Source organism: Vulpes vulpes, chromosome 2 (assembly GCF_048418805.1).
Source record: "Vulpes vulpes isolate BD-2025 chromosome 2, VulVul3, whole genome shotgun sequence".
Taxonomy (NCBI): domain Eukaryota; kingdom Metazoa; phylum Chordata; class Mammalia; order Carnivora; family Canidae; genus Vulpes; species Vulpes vulpes.
In genome coordinates this window covers 60,725,706-60,744,400 of record NC_132781.1, presented here as the reverse complement: position 1 = coordinate 60,744,400, position 18,695 = coordinate 60,725,706, and the positions used below count along the sequence as shown (strand labels likewise).

The following is an 18,695-nucleotide window of genomic DNA, read 5'->3' as shown; positions in this document are numbered from 1 at the left end:
GGGGCCAATGGACATGTTCCTTTCCTCTGCTCACAGCTTCATCATCTGTCAAATGGGTGGTTGGATCCAGCAACCCCTGAGAACCTCCTGGCTCAGCCCAGAAGGCAAGAGGCTATAGTATTCTGCACCCGTTGTGAGGAATATCAGTCTTGGTCTCAGAAGAGAGGCAGTCTTGCTGGGCTCCTCATGCCCTACCAAGTGCAAGACACCACATATGTCTGTCTGGAGCCAGGATGGCCCACCTGTTCAGGAAAGGGCAGTGGAGTTGTGGTTCTGTGCGTGTGTGTGTGTGTGTGTGTGTGTGTGTGTATTGGGGGAGAGAGGGGAGTTCTGAGGGGCTTCTGGAGGCTGAGCATAGTGCCTCACACATGGTGGGACACAGTGGTTATGGTGGACACTGAGGTGAAGGTGATGGGGGTGGGATGCTGGGGGTGGGGGGAGAGGTGAAGGCAGCTTGGGGAGCACAGGAAGAGATTTCCCAGGGAAACCTCCAGAAAGAGTGGGTGTCTCCTAGAGTGTGACTAGCAGGGATGGGGAAGGAGGAGGGAGGAAGGTTCTCAGGAGGAAGTACCACAAGCAAGACACCGAGGCAGTCCTAGATCGTGGCCACTGGGCTAAGGAGCAGCTGAGTGGAGGAAGCTTTTCTGTAGGAGATGGCCCAGAGATGGCTAGTGCACAGCAGGACCTGGTATCAGCCTCTGCCCTACGTCTGTCTATAAGTGGTCAGCTATGCCCAAACTGGTCCCCCTGGGTGCCCCATGTCCCCAGGCCCAGCATGGCCTTGGTCCCCCTGGGTGCCCCATGTCCCCAGGCCCAGCGTGGCCTGGCCTGCTTGGCCATTGGCTAGGGCTCAGCACTGGAGCCCGTCCTGGGTGGGGGTGGGAGTGGTGGTGGCAGGTTCAACTCTGTCCTTTGACACTTCTAAAGACCACCGTCCCATTTGGCTGCAAGAGGGAATGGACCGGCGGGTGTAGACCTTGCCCCTAGTAGCCCATTCTGCCTTCTGGGAAAGCCTGTTCCTTGTCATCTAGCCTTTGTGGACATATGGACATGTCTCTGGGGGTGCAGGTGGGAGTGTCTGCATAGAGGTGGATATGCATGTGCATTTGCTGGGCATGTGCCCGACCGCCTGTGTGTGCATGTACCAGGGAAATCTCTGCCCTACCCCTTTTCTTCCTTGAGAGCCAACAGGCCTTTCCAGAGCACTGCCCACGTGCCAGGCTCCACACAGGGCACTGGGGACGTGGAGATGCAGCCAGCTTGGGCATGGGCATTAGGAGTTCCACAGTCAAGCCGAGAGGGACACACACACACACACACACACACACACACACACACACTGGGTGCAAAGTGAGAATGTTGGTAGGAGGCTTGGCCTGGCTGTTACTATAAGAGCCAGAAGGGAGCCAACAGCGTGGGTGGGGAGGAGGGGTCACCATGGGTGTCTTCTGGGGCCTACAGGATGGAATGGATGGAGTCCTCTGTGGGGGGGGCCACAGCCAGAGCACTGGAAAAGAGGCAGCCAGTGCCGAGCATAGTGAGCAAACATTCAGGAAAGCAGCCAGATTGCATTGACCTGGGAGGTTTTGAGCAGACAGGCTCACGTCAGGGCCGTAAGTTTTCAATGAGCTGTCACCATTTAAGAATCAGAATGTTACATATTTTGAAAAGCCCTCAGATTTCCAGCTTCTCTTGAACTGTGGGAAGCTGTGGCTGCACTGGGCGCATCCCCTGGCTACCCTGAATAACCAGCTGGCTGCTACCCTTTATCCTGGAAACTGCCAGGCCTTGTACTTCCATCAGGTTTAAGGCCTCTGAACAAGAAGGTCAGAATTGGGTGTGCCTTGGGGGCTCAGTCAGTTAAGCATCTGCCTTCAGCTCAGGTCATGATCTGGAGTCTTGGAATTGAGCCCCGTGTTAGGCTCCCTGCTAAGTGGGGAGTCTGCTTCTCCCTCTCTTCTGCCTGCAGCTCCCCCTGCTTGTGCTCTGTCAAATAAATTTTTTTTAAATCTTAAAAAAAAAAAAAGAAGGTCCAAATTGAAAGCCAGAGATCACAGATTCCTATGTTTGAAGGGACTACTTTTTATACCTCTGGTGACAGGGGGCTCATTATGTCACAAGATACATGACTTGAAGTGCAGGTTTTGGGATCCTGGTTTTTTTTTTTTTTTTTGATTGGGGGTAAATATATAGATTATACAAAATTTGCTATTTTAATCATTTTTAAGTGTTTGATTTAATGGCTTTAAGTATATTTATAGTATTGTGCCACCATCACCACTGTTTTCCCACTCTTTCCCATCATTCCAAACAGAAACTCTTTATCATTAAGCCATACCTCCCCATCCTGCCCACCCTCAGCCCCTTCTTACCACCAGTCTACTTTCTATCTCTATGAATTTGCCAATTCTAGGTGTTTCCTGTGAGTGGACTCCTATAATACTTGTGTCTAGCTTTTGTTGCTCAGCATGTTTTCAAGGTTTGTCCACATTGTATCCGAACTTTTGTTCCTTTTTATGATGGAATAACATTCTTTGTATAGATCTACCACACACTGTATGCACCCATTCATCTGTGGATGGACACGTGGCTTGCTTCCACCTTTTGGCTCTTCTGAATAATGCTGTGATGCACATTTGGGTATAAGTCTGTGTATGTGTCTGTGTCCCTGTTTTCAGTGCTTTGGGGGGATTACCCAGGAGTGGAATTGCTGGGTCATGCAGTAAATCTGTCTTTAACTTTTTAGGGGAACTGCCAAATCTGTTTTCCACAGTGATTACACTATTTTAGGGGGACCAGTCGTCTATTGTCCTGGCCATGATGGGAATGATGGGAGGGCCTGACTGAGTGGCCTTGATTATCCATCCTCACCTTCTCCCTCTTTCTCTGTTGACAGAGTCACCACAGGAAAGGCCGGGCTCCCGGCGCAGTCTGCCCGGCAGCCTGCCAGAGAAGAGCCCTAGCATGGAGCCCTCGGCCACTACGCCGTTCCGGGTCACGGTAACTATCTCTGCGTCACCATCGCCTCCTGGCCTGGGGTGCTGCTCTGCGACCCCGCGGCCCCCTTCCTGGAGTCTCATGGACCGGGAGAGCATCCAGCCTCCCTTGTTCTAGGTATCCAATCGCTCAGCTGCTCCCCTCTCTGTGGCTCAGTCTGGGGGCCACATGGGGGTCCCATCCTGTGAGGGAGGGGGCAGAGAACAGACAGCCCTGCAGCCATGGGGCCTGCAAGCTGGCCGAGAAAGAGTCTAGTGCTGGGCCAGATAAATACATCCTGACATGCTCACACACACTACGCTTCCTTGACTCTTATGATGCACAGCTTTTGTTTTTACATTTTAGGATCTCTGATGTTACAGCTTGTGGTATGTCATGATTTAATTCCTGTGGTTTTTTTTTTTTTTTCTTTCTTGGAGACACACCAAATAATGCTATAGCTTAAAACTGATGATGTCTTAGAATTGACAAAATACTGTCATACTTATCTATTGATTTTAGGGGTCCCACCAGCATACACATTTTTATTACAAACCTAAACAACTTTACAGAGACAGAACACAGTGGCCCTTAACAACTGGCTCTCTGTGCGAGCATGCACAGTTTTGGTTGCTTTTCTTCCCCATTCAGCATGTTACCACATGCTCCTCTGTCCAGTGTTCTATCAGCCACTGGAGCCACAGAGAAGTAGTGGACAGGGAGAAGTAAGTCTCTTTTCCTGGGAGCTCATGGTCTATAGTGGAGATGGATGTTTGATCATTAGCTCATCCATTCATTCATTCAGCAGTTTTTATGGCATGCCAGCGGTGTGCCAGGCCCATTTTTGGAGGATCTGACCAGGAGAGCACCAGGTGGACAAAGCCCCTGAACTTATGGGGTCACATTCTGATGTTCAGGTTATGTGCTGTGAAGAAAAGCAGGCTGCTGCAATAGAGGAAACCAGGAGGGCTTCCTGGAGGTGATGCGGTTGAGAGGTGATATTTACGTTGAGGCCCAATGGATGAGGAGCCAGCCCTACTATGGGGAGCAGGGAAATGAGGGTTTTGGGTGAAAGGAAAGGAGTGGGCACAGGCCTGGCTGTCACCATGCAGTGTGATATTGGGGCTTCAGGTGAGCTAGGGGTGTCTAGTTGTTCCCTGTGTATTGAGAAGGCTGTCCCCCAGAGGCTGACTTTTGCGCTGGCTCTTAAGGGGTCAGTAGAAATTGGGTAGGTGGGGACAGTGAGAGAGGGATCCCTGTTCCAGGTAAGGGAACAGCAGCTGCAACTATGTAGAGGCACACTAGAGATCGATGTGTTTGTGGAAAGTAAAACGCCTGTGGAACTGGAGTTGAGGGATATGGAGGACAAGGTAGGAGGTGAAGCTGGAAGCTGGGCTGAGTCTGGGTCAGGTGCAGCCTCATGTGCTAGGCTAAGGGGCTGTGTCTTTCCCCAGGGCACCTGATTCTCCCATCTGTCTGTATGTCATGAAGATGCTTGCAAAATAGATTCTTAGGCCCCCTCAAGATCTCAGAGCAGTGGGCCTGGGACAGAACCTGAATATCTGGATTTTAACAAGCTCCCCCACGAGGTGGTTGGGAACTTCAGACTCTGAGTTAGGCTTGGGCAGTGAGGAGGAAAGGGAAGCCCCAAAGTCTGTGCTGAGAGTAGATTCGGGGGTTCTTCCCCTGGGTGTGGCAGGGGGCCCCTGGAAGATGGTCTTCAGCCTGCAAGGAGGGCCAGGACACTGACACCTGGGTGACCCTGACCAGTCAGCTGGAGCTGAGACTGAGTCTAGCCTTCCCCAGACCCAGGGAGGGCCACAGCCACTGGGGACCAAGCTTTCAGGGGCCTGAGGGAACAATGACTAAGAATGATGTAGACACCTGCACTGTGTTTCTGGGTGTACATTCATGATCTTTTTTATTTTTTTATTATTATTTTTTAAGATGTTATTTATTTATTCATGATAGAGAGAGAGAGAGAGAGAGAGAGAGAGAGGCAGAGACACAGGCAGAGGGAGAAGCAGGCTCCATGCAGGGAGCCTGACGTGGGACTTGATCCCGGGTCTCCAGGATCACACCCTGGGCCGAAGATGGCGCTAAACCGCTGAGCCACCCGGGCTGCCCTCGTGATCTTTTTTAATTCTCAAGATAGCCTGAAACTTTGATCACCCCATATCACAGATGAGAAAATTGAGGTTCAGAGATGGGAAGTCCCTCAGCCATGCTCTAAATGCCAACAAATAGTGGAGCCAAGATTGAGACCCAGCCTGTCTGGTACCAGAGTGTGCACTCCTGGTCATGAGCCCCCACACCTTCCCAGAGCCTCTCCGTGTGGCTTTTTACCTGTTTCCCTTTCTTTTGCTGCTCTGATCGATGTATCATCACACCCTGACGTTGCTGTCAGTTGCAGCTCTTTAATTGCCAGGTAGGCTTGGCATCTTTCCGGCAGTGGCACCTTCCCTGTGTTCTGGTGCAGAAACCACACATGGGGCAGAGCCAGCCCCAGCCTCCTGAGCCCCCGACCCTCAGGACTCACAGTCCCGCCTGCATGAGCGGGCTCTGCAAACTAGAAAATGTGTTCACTTGTCATGTTACCCATTTCTCACGGCAACCCCCCAGGGGAGGTATGGTGATTATCTCCATTTCACAGATGAGGGAACTGAGGCTGAGGGACGGGAAGTTGTTTGCCTAATGTCACATGGCTCCAGAGTGATGGAGCCCCGCATAGTTGCCAGGACTGTTGGACACTCACTTTTTGTGTCCCTACCTGGGCACCTTGGTCCTTTTCTTTCATTTTTTTTTAAAGATTTCACTTATTTATTAGTTAATAGAGACTCGGAGAGAAAGGCAGAGACACAGGCAGAGGGAGAAGCAGGCTCTCCGGGAGGAGCCCAATGTGGGACTCGACCCCAGGACCCCGGGATCATGCCCTGAGCTGAAGGCAGATGCTCAACCACTGAGCCACCCAGGTGTCCCACCTTGGTCCTTTTCTGTATGCAACAGTTAAGGAAAGGGATGTGAGGTTTTTTTCCTTTTTTCTTTTTTTTAAGATGTATCTATTTTAGAAAAAGAGAGCGCCTGTGCATAGAAGTAGATGGGAGGCGCAGAGGGAGAGGGAGAGAGAGAGAATCTTAAGCAGACTCTACATTGAACATTGGAGCCTGACATGGGGCTCAATCCCATGACCTGAGTTGAAATCAACAGTTGGACGCTGAACTGACTAAGCCACCCAGGCACCCCAAGGGGTGTGAGTTTCTCTATCCTGGGGTAGTGCTCAGAATTTGGAGGTGCTTGCTGGAGAGCTCAGAGGTGGGGAAGTGGGTTCAAATCCTGACTCTTCTGTGACCTGTGAGACCTCGTTAGTCACTCAGCCTCTCTGAGCCTCGTGGCGGTATCAGGAAAGAATGGAATGTTCATCCTTCTTTGAAGGGCTATGGCGCACCTCCATGAGTCCTGGTGCATATGAGCCCAGGTCTGACCCAAGGTAGACACTTAATACAGAAAATCCACCACTGTCCTTGGGATTGTGTTTCCCTTTTTTTGCTTCAGAACGGTGCATATCTAGGGAGGGTCATGATGGAGAGCAGAGGGCAGGATGTTTGGGGGAAGGTGGGAGGGGCGCCTGGCTTGGGTGTTGGGGACACACTTGCACGCAGTCCCTGTGTGGGACCAGAAGCACACCCTGTTCCCCTGCCCCACCTTACATTTGCTCACATGCACTCCCATAAGCCACATCCTCATGCTCTTGGCTGACTGCTGCTCTGTGTAGCCCCCTGAGGGACCTTGGGGAACATAGTTTTGCCTGGGAGAGGTAAGGGAGACAGTACAGGATATATTTGAATAACTGGTGTCTTTGCTGCCATTTGAAACTTGGGTGACAGGATGTCACCACGTCTCACAGAAGTGCCCTTTGCAACCATGTAGTTTAATGGAGGATCAACATGTTGTGTTCTCTAGGACTCATACTGTCAACCTCCTCCATGAACACTAAAGCCTGGGAGGGGCTGGGCTTGTGCCAGGTCACCATCCAGCTGGGAGCACTTTGGAGTCTGGGCTCTTTGTATCCATACACGGCCCTTACCTTTTGTGATTTGGCCTAGGACCACAGTCACCTCACAGGGCATCAGAGGCTCAGTACTGGTCCCACCTCTGTTTTTTGGAGATCATGTGACCCTGGGAGAACTTCTGTTTACCCTTGTCTAAAATGAGCGGAGTGGACTTTGTTGTTGTTGTTTTTTAAAGATTTTATGTATTTATTCATGAGAGATACACAGAGAGGCCGGGACACAGACAGGGGGAGAAGCAGGCTCCCTGTGAGGAGCCTGAGGTGGGACTCGATCCCCAGACCCAGGATCACACCCTGAGCTGAAGGCAGCCGCTCAACCTCTGAACCACCCAGGCGTCCCAGAGGGGAGTGAGCTTTGTAAGGCAACATGTGGTTTGGGCCTATGGTAGGCACTTAAATATTTGGATGCCATACCTAAAAGCATGAGCTGTAAAGTCAGCAGACCCAGGGCTGAGCCTCATATCAACTCGTGCCCATCTCTGGCCTTCAGCTCTCATCCAAAGAGCTGATGAGGCCAAGATTCAAACCCAGATCTGTCTTCTCTGTGTTAGTAAGGAATCTTGGAAGGGAGAGAGGAGCAGAGATGGAAGGTAGGCAGCAAGCTGGGAATGCTGCATCTGCACAGGCTATCAGGCTGGGTCCATACAGAGGCTCTTCCCAAAGCCCAAGACCCTTATCACAGCAGCATGCTGTCCCCTGTCACCTGCCATTCCTGTTGGGGACTCATGGTTTGATTTGGGGGGAAGCAATGGTGACTGTGGGGTTGCCCCACAGACCCCCCAGCCCATCACCTTCCCCAGGCCCAAGCTCCCCTTGTGTAGGCTGGCTCCTTCCCCTCCCCCTCCACTGTCCCCACCCCTCCCATCGACCTTGAGGAGAGCTGGCAGGGCTGGGGTGTGGGAGGTGGCAGAGGCTCTGGGAAACTTGACAGCCAATTGATTCCTCCTCGGGAAGTTGAAAGTGGAGAATCGTGTTTGAAGGTTTAGCTGAAATTAGGTCTCAGGGCTATTTTTTGCAAGATGGAGAAGGAGAAGTGTCAGGGAGGGGAAGGCCCAGGGGGTTGGTGGAAGCTGCAGATAAACTCAATACCACGTTGATTGCAGATTCTAGAAGGGGGTCTTAGTTCTTTTCAATCACCTACTTTTACTGGATGCTCATTTGTGTACACTCTAGCTGGTCCTGAAGCTGTGATGGAGGTGTGGTTGGGTGCTGTAGAAACCCAGAGCAAGGGTTGGCTAGTAGGGTAGGGAAGAGTTCGTAGAGGAGGCATCTTTGGGGCTGAGCTTTGAGGGATATGTAGGAGCTTGTCAGGAACAAAGGGAGAAGAGTATTCCAGTTGGGGGAGACCTAAGTGCATTGGAGCAAGCCAGTGGCCCTGTGGGATTAGAGTGTTGGGTGAGTCGGAGGCATGAAGTGGGAGAAGGCTGGAGAGGAAAGTGGGTGAAGGCTCTGGGCTTTCCCCTGTGGGACCAGAGGGCCACAGGAGATGCCGGGTGAGAGTAGAACCAGCAGATCTCTGTGGGTGTGGATTCAGGGTTTCCCAGCTACTCGCCATTGTCCACTCCTGCAGCTTCTCTGAACCTTCCCCCCACATTTCAGCTGCCTTCCTGTCGTGCGCAGGGTCACGGGCACATGGACATACACATGCAGGCCCCCTCAACACCACCACTGAAGGCTTTTGGAAATGTTTACAAGGCCTCCCCTGTACAGAGGGAGGACTGCAGCTTAGAGAAGGGAGGATCCTCTCCCAAAGCCACACAGCATATCTGGGACAGGGCCCAGATGTGGCTGCCCAGGTCTCTCTGTCCTCTCATTACCCCCTTCCATGCCCCCTACACTCTGCTCCCTTGGGCCCTCTCTTCCCTGTACTTGGGAACTTCTGTCTGCCTCCATTAGGTTTCGTGGGAGGAGAGGCTGAAGGGAAGGGACATTTGTGGCTCTGAAGGTCCTCAGAGGCCTCTGATGGCTCCTAATCTGCCTGTTTGCCTCCGTTTGGGTCCCTTCTCAGTGACAGTGGCCCTGGTTAGGCACTGGAGTGGTGGACGGAAATGCTGGGCAAGGCTCACACATCAGATGAGCCAACTCTGTCACCAGTCTGTGGCAGAAGTAAGGCCCAAGGAGGGGAGGCTTGCCTGGAACACTGGTCAGGGCTTGTTCTGCTTCACCAGGCTGCTCTGTGCCCACCTTGTACATGCATGTGTGGCCCCCCAAGCCAGTGTGGGGATGCCAGCCGTGCAGTTGTGACTGGCTGTGACAGGGCAGTCATGCTGGAGCCTGGATGGGCCACAGGTGAGCGCCTGCTGCCTCTCCTCACAATAGCCTTCTAAGTGGAGCCTTTCAGCTGGAGTGTCCCAGCCTGGTATCTGGCAGGTCGGTGTTCCCTAGAGGAAGAGGTAGGTGGAGAGAGTCTCCCCGCCCATTGCCATTCCTGGAGCCTAATTATTATGAAACTGTTCAAACTTAAAAGGAAAATTACTATCAATTTTGTCTGTGTCCACATTATGCAGAGAGAGGCTCCTTTCCTGCTCAGGAGATGGGAACAGATGACCTGGGCATGGGGCCAGGATACTCTACGGGTCAGGGATGTGGGGGGAACAGCTATTTGGAGCTTGTAGAACCCGAGTCAGGCCTGGGAGGGTGGGCTGTGGTCTTCGGTAGGGTTGGGAGCCTCCCTGCCCTGTTAATAAGTGAGTGGTATCGTTGCCTCTCTTCCCCACTCTGTAAATGGGCACAGGAGCCCCTTGCTCAGTGAGTGGCTGTGAGGGCCCAGTACCTGGCACAAGGGGGGCATTCAGCCCATGTTCATGCCCTGTGTCCCATTCTGGTGGGTGGGGCTCACTCTTCCCAGACACCTTCCTCAGAGCCCCCGGTGGTCAGGGAGACACCTCCCTTCTGTACCCATCATTTGATGCCCCCATGTGACACTGCCTCTGACACAGCTTCTAGGGCTCAGCCCTGGCACCAGGAGGTGGAGGTGGGTCTAGTGATCCCTGAGGGGCCAGAGACAAAGTTCCCAGGTGGTGAGTGCAGATGGGAGGGAGCTGGAGGCAGCTGCACAGAGCCGTCCCACCAGTTGGGGGCAGCAGAGGGCAGCAAGTGGATGCCTGGACAGCTGCCGCTGCTCCCGGAGGAGAGTTGAAGTCCCAGGGTTCAGTGTGCCCTGGGTTGCAGGGACCCAGGGGAGCTTCACTCCTAGCTGCAAAGCTCACCACTGGGTAGAGGAAACCGTTCAGATTGAGGAGTACCTACGGGCAGCGGGGCCTGGCGCTGAGCTGACTGGCCCCGGGCTGGCCAGAGAGCTGGCGGACTAGGAGAGAGGACCCTAGTTAGGGACACCGGAGTGGGGTGAGGCCTGGGGCCAACACAGCCTTCCGGCAGGAGGGGAGGCATAGCCTGAGGGCCACCAGGCAGCATTGCAGCACTGTGGCCACCAGGCTGGCTGGTAGATACTCCAGCATAACTATTTTTTGACAGTTTGCAGAGGTCTTGTTTCATCCTCACCCGTACTTTGAAAGGGAGCAAGGCAGGTCTTCTGGGAGAGTGGGCTGGTGGTCAGAGCCTGGGCTGAAAGTCCTGCTTACATGGGTTCAAATCCCAGCTCTGCCAGCCCCTGTGTGGTGTTGAAGTTTTTGCAGAACCTGGCCCACAGCACCAGCCCAGGCTCTGCCAACCGGTGCTGTCATCCTCTCCATTTTATAGATGAGAACACTGAGGCTCAGAGAGGGAAGGGGCATTGTCCCAGGCCACACAGCCAATTGAGGACAGAGCTGGCTTTGGAACCTGGGCCGTACTATCTCCTGCCTCCTCTGGTCTCCTCTGCCTCCAGCTAGCAAGGCCCCCGAGGGTCAGAAGGTGTCTGAACAGGGCAGACACTCCTGGCATAGAAGAGAGCTGTTCCCCTCATCCCACCCCATCCTGTGGCCCCTGCCCCTGCCATTTCTGGGTGGGGGGCAGGAGACTGGCTTTGGTGGGGGCAGGGCTCAGAAGCCTTCTTTTCCCAAACCCCTCATGGTATGAGAAAGAAGCAATTGCCTCTGTCACATCAAGTGGCATTTGGGTTGGATTATAGACATAATTATATCTGAGTCTTTGGGTAGGAATGATTTCCAAAGCCAGGAAGCCCTCTTTGGAGGTGGCAGTGATGACATCTGTTTCCAATACAAGACCGTGCATCAGGATGAGTTACTTTTCCAGTAGAATGGCTTAAGAATGCCTGAAACAAGCCCTGGTTGTTAGTGCCCTGCCCTGCTCCAGCATCTGAGATGGCTTCTAGGGGGTGGGATGCAGCTCTCCAGCTGGTGCCCACAAGCCTGCCCAAGCCTCAGGGCCTTCCTTCCTACCGGCTCCTCCTCCCCATTTCCCTGCCTTGAGAGCTTCTTCCCTCCTCTGCCCTCCTCTCACTCCAGCATGCATCCTCTCCTCTAGGCTTCTGAGCACAGGCTGTGACTTAACCATCTCCCAGACGGTGACTTTCTCAAGGGCAGCAACTGCTCTGGTTTATCTGAACCCTGGGCATTGAGATGGGGCCTCCTTTGTGGTGGGCACCTGGATGGGCTTGTGCAGGGAAGGGGTGTGAGAGACATGGAGGCAGAGAATGAATTCAATGAGTGAGTGCATGGTGGGGAGGGGTGGGGAGCAGAGATCTTCTGGCTGCTGAGAGCCCCACTTGGTGTCTCTGGGGCCGAGTGGCCACCATCTTGGGAAGGAAGGTCAGGACAAGTCACCCAGACCACCCCAGAGCCCTGGTAAGGAAGGACACCAGCCCTTGCTGTGGAATTGACCTTGACCCCATCCCATGGGTTCCCATAATCCTTCAAGGGCAGGGCTCCCAGGTGAGCCAGGCCTACAGATGGTAAATCACCCAGGAGGAGAAATAGCCTATAAAATCCTTTCCCAAAATGGTGCGTTTTGTATCCTGTAGTGAAAGAGGCTTTAAAAAGCATTGCTCACTCGGGTGAATTTATAGGGCTGCCACCTGCCTTTTGCTTCTCCCTCCCACTAATGTTTGCTTGTCCCTAGGGCTGGGGCACCGTGGGGTCCTGGTGCTCCTTGGTGGCTCTTAGTATAGCACCCCTTCGCTACCTTGATGCTCCAGGGCTACTCCTGGCCAGTTGGGTACTTGGGGAGGTAGAGGCAGAGGGAAAATCTAACTTCCCAGAAGCTCCCCGTGACCCAGCACAGAGCTGGAGTCCATTAACACCTTCCTTCCTGAAAGCTGTGGTCTCCAGAAGATCCCTCCTATTTGGTGTCACCTGAGAATGGGCCATCAGGGAGGGGAAAGACGGCATGTGCACACTACGAAGGATTTAGACCTCAGCTAGACCAATCCCCTCATTGTCCAGATGGGGAAGGTGAGTCACAGAGAGGCTAAGATACTTGATTCAAGCCTCATGGTGTGGTAATGGGATTATGAAGTGTTTAGGTTCTGGCACAGACTATCTGGATTGACCCCAGCTCTGCCACTTTCTAGCTGTGTGGCCCTTTGAAAGTTGCTTGACCTCTCTGAGCCTCCATTCTCTCATCTGCACGTCGGATTGTGAGAATTAAACAAGGTAAGTCCCATAAATCTCTGGTACAGCCCCTGAAGCTTAGACAGGGCTGCATAAGTACATCTGGTTTTACTCTTACTAGCACATTGGAATAGTCCTCATTATTATTAATAACAGAGCTGGGTTTTGGACTCATATTTCTTGACTCTGAACATGGTTTTCTTGCCACTTAGCCAGGCGGCCTCTGCTGAGAGCGTTCGCTCATGTGGAGTGTGCAGAACACAGGGCCTGGGGAATAATCACCGACATCATTGAGTCACCCCAGGAAGGCTGGCCTGGTGCTGGGACCTCTGGCAAGGCTGGAAGGGTGGCAGAGGGAGAAGGTGGAGATCCTGCTGCAGGGGTGAAGCTCCCTGAGGGAGTCAGCTTCCCTGCAACCACACAGTCCTCAGTGCTGGACTCCCCACCCAGGGTCAGAGCTGGCCAAGGGCTTAAAGGGCTGATGGAGTGTTTGTGGCTGTCCAGACCTCTGGGAAGTCTGATTATGCTAAGGCAAGTGTCAGCTAGCCAGAGGATTTATGGGGCAGTGAGTCACTCCCTGGCTGCTCTGGGTTATCACATCCCTTCCTGAGACCTCAGAAATGCGTGTCTGATTTCTGTTTACTGATGCCCCTCGGTCCTGGGCACTGGCACATGTCAGGAGGGCCTCTCTTGTCCTCATTTCCCCCCTCTCATCTGCACGTGCTCACCCTCTTCCTAAGCAGGTGCCCCCTTCCTCCTTCCTTTCAGACTTCCTTAGGGGGGACCCCTTGACCTGGGTGTCTTCTGCACTGTGCATATGCGAGGGGTTGTGCCCCATGTTATCAGCCTGGGCTCAAGTGGTGGTGTGTAACTGGAGGTCAGAGGGGCCTGTGATCTCTCCATGGGCCTCTGAGGCAGCCAGACTTACAGCTTTCCTACCTCTGTACCATTGCCTCTGCTGTGATTCTGCCTGGAATGCTGCTGTGCGGCTTCCCTACCCCTAAATAATCTCAGCAAGACCACTCACTGCCTCACTTTCAAGTTTCTATTATGCTCTCAAATGCTGCCTCCTCCAGCAAGCCCACCCAAATTGACCACAAATGGAGCCCCTTAAAAAACCTCCCAGAGCATATTCTCATCTTTTTCTTTTTTCTTTTATATCATAAACATTTGTTAATTACTTCAGGAAGTATTTAGGAGTACATGCCAGGTGTCCTGCACTGGAACCCAGGCTGCCATGGACCCCACAGTCCTGTGAGGGAGGAAGGCATGAAATAAACACATGTATAATTAGAACTGTGGTAAGTCTGCAGAGTGACCTGGCATCATCTGAGGGCATCTGATAGGCCTATGAGGAGAGACTGTAGGGTGTGCAGGATCCACTTGGGCCAAGGGGGCCTCCATTCCAGGCAATGGAAACAGCCTGTGCCAAGGCCCTATGGCGGGAGGGGATGGCAATTCTGAAAGTCGCACTGAAGACGCCAGGGTTGGAGCCCAGGGGATGGATCATGAGAGGCCTTAGGGGCCTTACCAAGGAGCTAGGCTTTTATCTCCAAACCCTGGGAGCTATGCAAGGGGGGTGAAGCTGGTCAGTGACAGAGAGGCTAAGATACTTGATTCAAGCCTCATGGTGTGGTAATGGGATTATGGAAGTGTTTAGGTTCTGGCACAGACTATCTGGATTGGCCCCAGCTCTGCCACTTTCCAGCTGTGTGGTTATGCATCTGATCTGCTTTTTCAGGGACCCCTCTGGATGCCCTTGGAGAATGGACAGGGTAAAGGGGGCAAGACTGGAGATAGTACAGCAGCAAAGAGGCTCCTGGGAGTGTCTAGGAAGGGTCAGGGCCGCCTGTCCAGCTAGACTTTCCTTGAGGGTAGAAAGTCCCTTCCAGGACTCAGCTCAGGGGCAGGCTCAGGGAATACACCCTGAATGAGCCTTGACCAGCAGCCTTCCCCATCAGACGAGATTTGGGTCCTACAGTTTGCTTTGATAAACTCCTGCCCTGTTTCCTTCTGGCTAATGTCTGGACTGGCCCTTGGTGATCAAAGTCCAAGCAATAAAAACCATTACAATGACCATATTGATGATAGTAGCTAACGTATAGTGAGTGCTGGGAAATGGGCTCAGTTCTCTTACATGCATGATGTCATTGACTTGTGACAACAACCTCGAGGTGGCATCTGTTGTCCTCATTCTACAGAAATTGAAACAGACTCAGACGGTTAGGTCACTGGCCTCAGGCCCATAGCCATTAAGGGTAGAACCTTTTGCTACCATGCCTCTCGGGGGAGGGGGGATGAAAATTATTTGCATCTCACCCGCACCTTCCTAGAGACTGGGGTAACCCTAGGACCTAGGTGGAGCTTTAGGCATGATGATGGCAGAAGGAGAAATGTTTGGGGCAGGGTTCTCTAGCTGCGGATGGGGTGGGGCCCAGAGGAATAGCATGCCACATTGCAAGACTCCAAGAAACCATGTGTTCAGGGAGCTGAGAAGGCCAGTTTTTAGGGTGTGAGAGAAGCAAATAGAATGTCCCTGAGATTCTGGGATAGAGTGAGGTGCTGCACACAGATCAGGGGAACTATATAGTAGCAGCAGCAGCAGCAGCAGCAGCATTTTCTCCCCTTGGTCCTGAGATCTGGGCTTCTAGATCTTTGAACGTGGCTCTTTGGGTAACTTTCCCTTCCTGCTGTGCTTGTGAACTTGAGTATATATGGGGTGGCGTTTGCCCCATGTATCATTCTGTGTGTGCCTGGTGACAGTTGAGTAGGTACTTGTGATCTTCTTTTGTTGTTTGTGTATCTTTATTTGCACAGTTCCTGAGTGCATGTGTGTATTTGTATGTGTGCTGGTCAACGTGCTTATTGGTTTCTGTGTGTGGTGGTGGTGAGACTTGTATGTTTACACCTGCATTTCTTTGTGGGCACACCCCCTCCTTATGTGTCTTTTTATGCATGCATATCCTTCAATTTGTGTGCATTTCTGGCTGTGTGTATTTCACCATGTGAATGGTTTAAATGTGGTTGTTGGGCAAGGGTGACTGATGTTTAACCAATGAGTGACGAATGAGTGTTGAATGGAAGAGTGATCCTTATGTACCAAGGCCCAGTCCCCTGCTGGCTCTCATGGCTCATGACTGGGTTCCTTTTGTGTGGTCTGAGTTGTCTGGCTGCCTTTTCTGGGTAAGTTGGAGTGTGGAGGTCTTACATTCAAAGGATCAAGCAATTGCAGAGGGTTATGTGCGCATAGGGTGGCCTGCGAATGGGTGGCTACCGGGAAGGCACTAACCTGGCTTAAAATGCCAGTCCTCTTTCACCTGTCATGATCTCTGACCTTTCAGAGACTCATTAGTGAGTCATCCCCCAGCTGGGACCCTCTCTGATGATCCACATCTCCCAAGGAAGGAGGCCAGGGAAGCCTGGCAGCTTCCTGAGGGCAAAGCCCCAGCAACAGGGAAGGAGTGCAGGAAGAACAGTGCATCTGAAGGGTTTGGGCAAAGCCAGAGGAGTCGCTGGTAGGTTGGTGCCCGGCCTGGGAGAGCCCAGATGTGGAAGGCAGCTGCTCTAGCTTCGGCTTTTTAGAATCACCAGGCATCAGTGCTGGAATGGAGCTTGGTGATCACCCAGCCCAGCCCTTATAATAAGAAGGGAAGACTGAAGCCTGGAAAGAGGAAATGTGGGGAGCCTGAGAGGTTCTTGAAGAGTGGGGTACTAGTGTTGCAAAGAGCACTGGGTGAGGAGATAGGATTCCTAGGTTCTTCTGTGCTTCTTCCACTGGCTTGCTCAGTGACTTTGGGCAAGTCCCCCTGCACTCTGGGCCTCGTGTGCCTTGTCTGTACCATGTGGGCATTGGCCTGGCTGCCTGATCTGGGCCCTCTCCGCTCTTGCTGTGACTCTGGAAGCAGGACCTCTCCCCTGGAGCCTTAGCCTGCTGAGGTGTCGGAGCTGCCTGTGGGCCAGGGAGCCCAGCAGATCTCCTCTCCTGGGGCTGAGAGAAGTGGAACTATCTAGATGGGGTCTTCCCCTCCCTTTCTTGGGTTTTTAGGTGTGATTTTGGCATTTGTGCAAAGCTGCGCATAGATACTGAGAGACACACCTGTTAAAAGAGTTTCTTTCCTTGAAGGCTTTCTGGATGCAGGCCTTAAAGATGGCTCCTGGGCCAGGGGAGAGTCCACCAGGTTCTTCCTCCATCCTGGGCACAATCTCAGTGGGAGTCAAAGGCAGGTCAGGCCCGCTCATTGGTCGGTATGTTAGAAGGGGAGAAGGTGATGAAGACAGGATGGCAGATGCAGTACCGATCAGATGATAGCATTGAGGGAGGGGACTCACCCTTCACAGAGCACCTGCTGTATGCCAGGCGCAATGCTCAGCACTTCACACTCAGGTTTGGAGATGGCTTAGAGACCAGTGGTGACATGCTGCCTCTGGGTGCCCAAGGAGTTGTGCTGGAATGCAAACCTGTGGTCCCCTAGGTAACTCATGTGTGAGGCATGTGTGAGGCTGGGCCTGGGCAGGACGTCCCCTCCTGGAGCTGCCAGGTCCTCACCTGTGACAGCACTCTGCTCAGGGAGAGGTTACCTCCCTTCTTTCCTCTGGTCTGGCCTGTGGTCCTGGGAGGTTGGGGCTGAGCTGTCAGTTCCCAGTCTGGCCTTCTGTGCATATGTGTGGGCAACATATGTACCGGGCCCTCACCCTGCCCGCCCCAAGGGCTCGAACCCCCAGCTTGGCCACCGATAGCTCTGCCACTCTCAGCGAGTGGCTTAACTTCTCTGAGCCTCTCGTTCCCCACCTGAAAACCTCAAACGTTCTGCATTCTGCAGCATACATTCTCCCTGCATTCCCAATAACAGGCACTGGACCCTCCTGGGCCTCCCTCTTAGGGCCTGGGAGGGGTTAGGCGAGGACCACGGGCAGTGATTCAGCAGAGCAAAAGCGCCATAACTGGTCATCTCTCCTCATTGGCATCACTTGGAATTGACTGACATGGGGGAATGAACAAATCATGGGCTGGAATTCTTTAAGGCCCTTGAGAAAATGTCTCTGAACATCCCAAGGAAGGGGTAAGCAGGGTTAGGGCCAGATGTCAGGATGGTGGCCTCGTGGCTGGAAAGGGGGTGGGGGAGCTGCCGAGAACTGGGTTCCCTCCAGCCAGAGACCCCACAGGACTCTCTGTCTTCCACTCAGGACTGCCCTGCACGTTAGTCAGTGACAGATGGAAGCTCAGGCGACCCTGGGGATCAGCTGGAATAGGCAGCGGGCTGTCACAGAGTGGGTGGAGGGTACACAGCTGTCCCTACTCAGCCCCACAGGCAGTAGCCTTGGGCACAAGCCCCTGAGACCTTAGCTGACCTAAGTGCTGAAAAGCTACCTACAGAGCACAGGGGAACGTGGCTGTGGGCTCTGATAGTAGAGGCCGAACTCCCCATCTGAGGAGGCAGCAGGCTCCATCCTTGCAGAGGGCACTGGCTGCTCCCTGAGTTTTCCGTCCTGCTCTAGTGAATGAAAGCCGAGGCCTCCCCCTGAGCAGCCCTGGCTGCCCGTGGCTCACACACTTTGTACATTGGGAGTCTCTGTGAGGTTGCTTTAGAAAAAAGTGCTTGTTTTAAAAGCGTTTGAAACTACCAACCTGGATGACATTCTGTAGCTCTGGGATCATTCTGCAAGCACGCTCATTCATCCACTAGGCATGACACCAGCCTGTCCTTGCTGTGAGACAACCTTCAGGCTCCTGGGAGGGCCCAGACAGACTCCCGCCCATGGTGGTTATGTACCTTCTCAGGGCAAAAATCGGTGGCTGCACTATAGCCGACGTCAGTAATGATGATAATAAAGCTGGCAACTATTGTGTTTAGTGGCTTAATTTTACTGGTGATATCTTGCCTTATTTGATCCTTCCCACAACTTTATGCAGTATGTATCGTCATTAGCCTATTTTACAGATAACAACACTGAGGCTTGGAGCTGGCCCGTGGCTGGCAATGCAGAGTGGGGGTCGGAGTGGGGCAGGCAAACCAGGGCTCAGATCCAGCTCCACAGCAGTCCTAGAAATTGGGCCTCCAGAACCCTGCTTTACTGAAGGAAGGGACATGATTTGCCCAATGCCTCTCACTAGGGTTGACTTAGGTTTAGAATGAGATTTT

At 52.9% G+C, this 18,695-nt stretch overlaps 1 protein-coding gene across 34 annotated transcripts in view; it reads left to right on the top strand.

The window, feature by feature from the left end:
• Window positions 1-18,695, top strand: part of DAB2IP (DAB2 interacting protein) — a 191,211-nt gene that overhangs the window by 86,921 nt on the left and 85,595 nt on the right. For 26 of the 34 annotated variants that reach the window (XM_072748733.1, XM_072748743.1, XM_072748726.1 and 23 more), the window contains exon 2: window positions 2,897-3,000. In XM_072748733.1, coding sequence (XP_072604834.1) covers window positions 2,897-3,000 — 104 coding nt within the window. Of the gene's footprint in view, window positions 1-2,896; window positions 3,115-18,695 lie in introns of all 34 variants that reach the window. The other 8 variants (XM_072748759.1, XM_072748755.1, XM_072748749.1 and 5 more) reach the window with 1 other exon arrangement.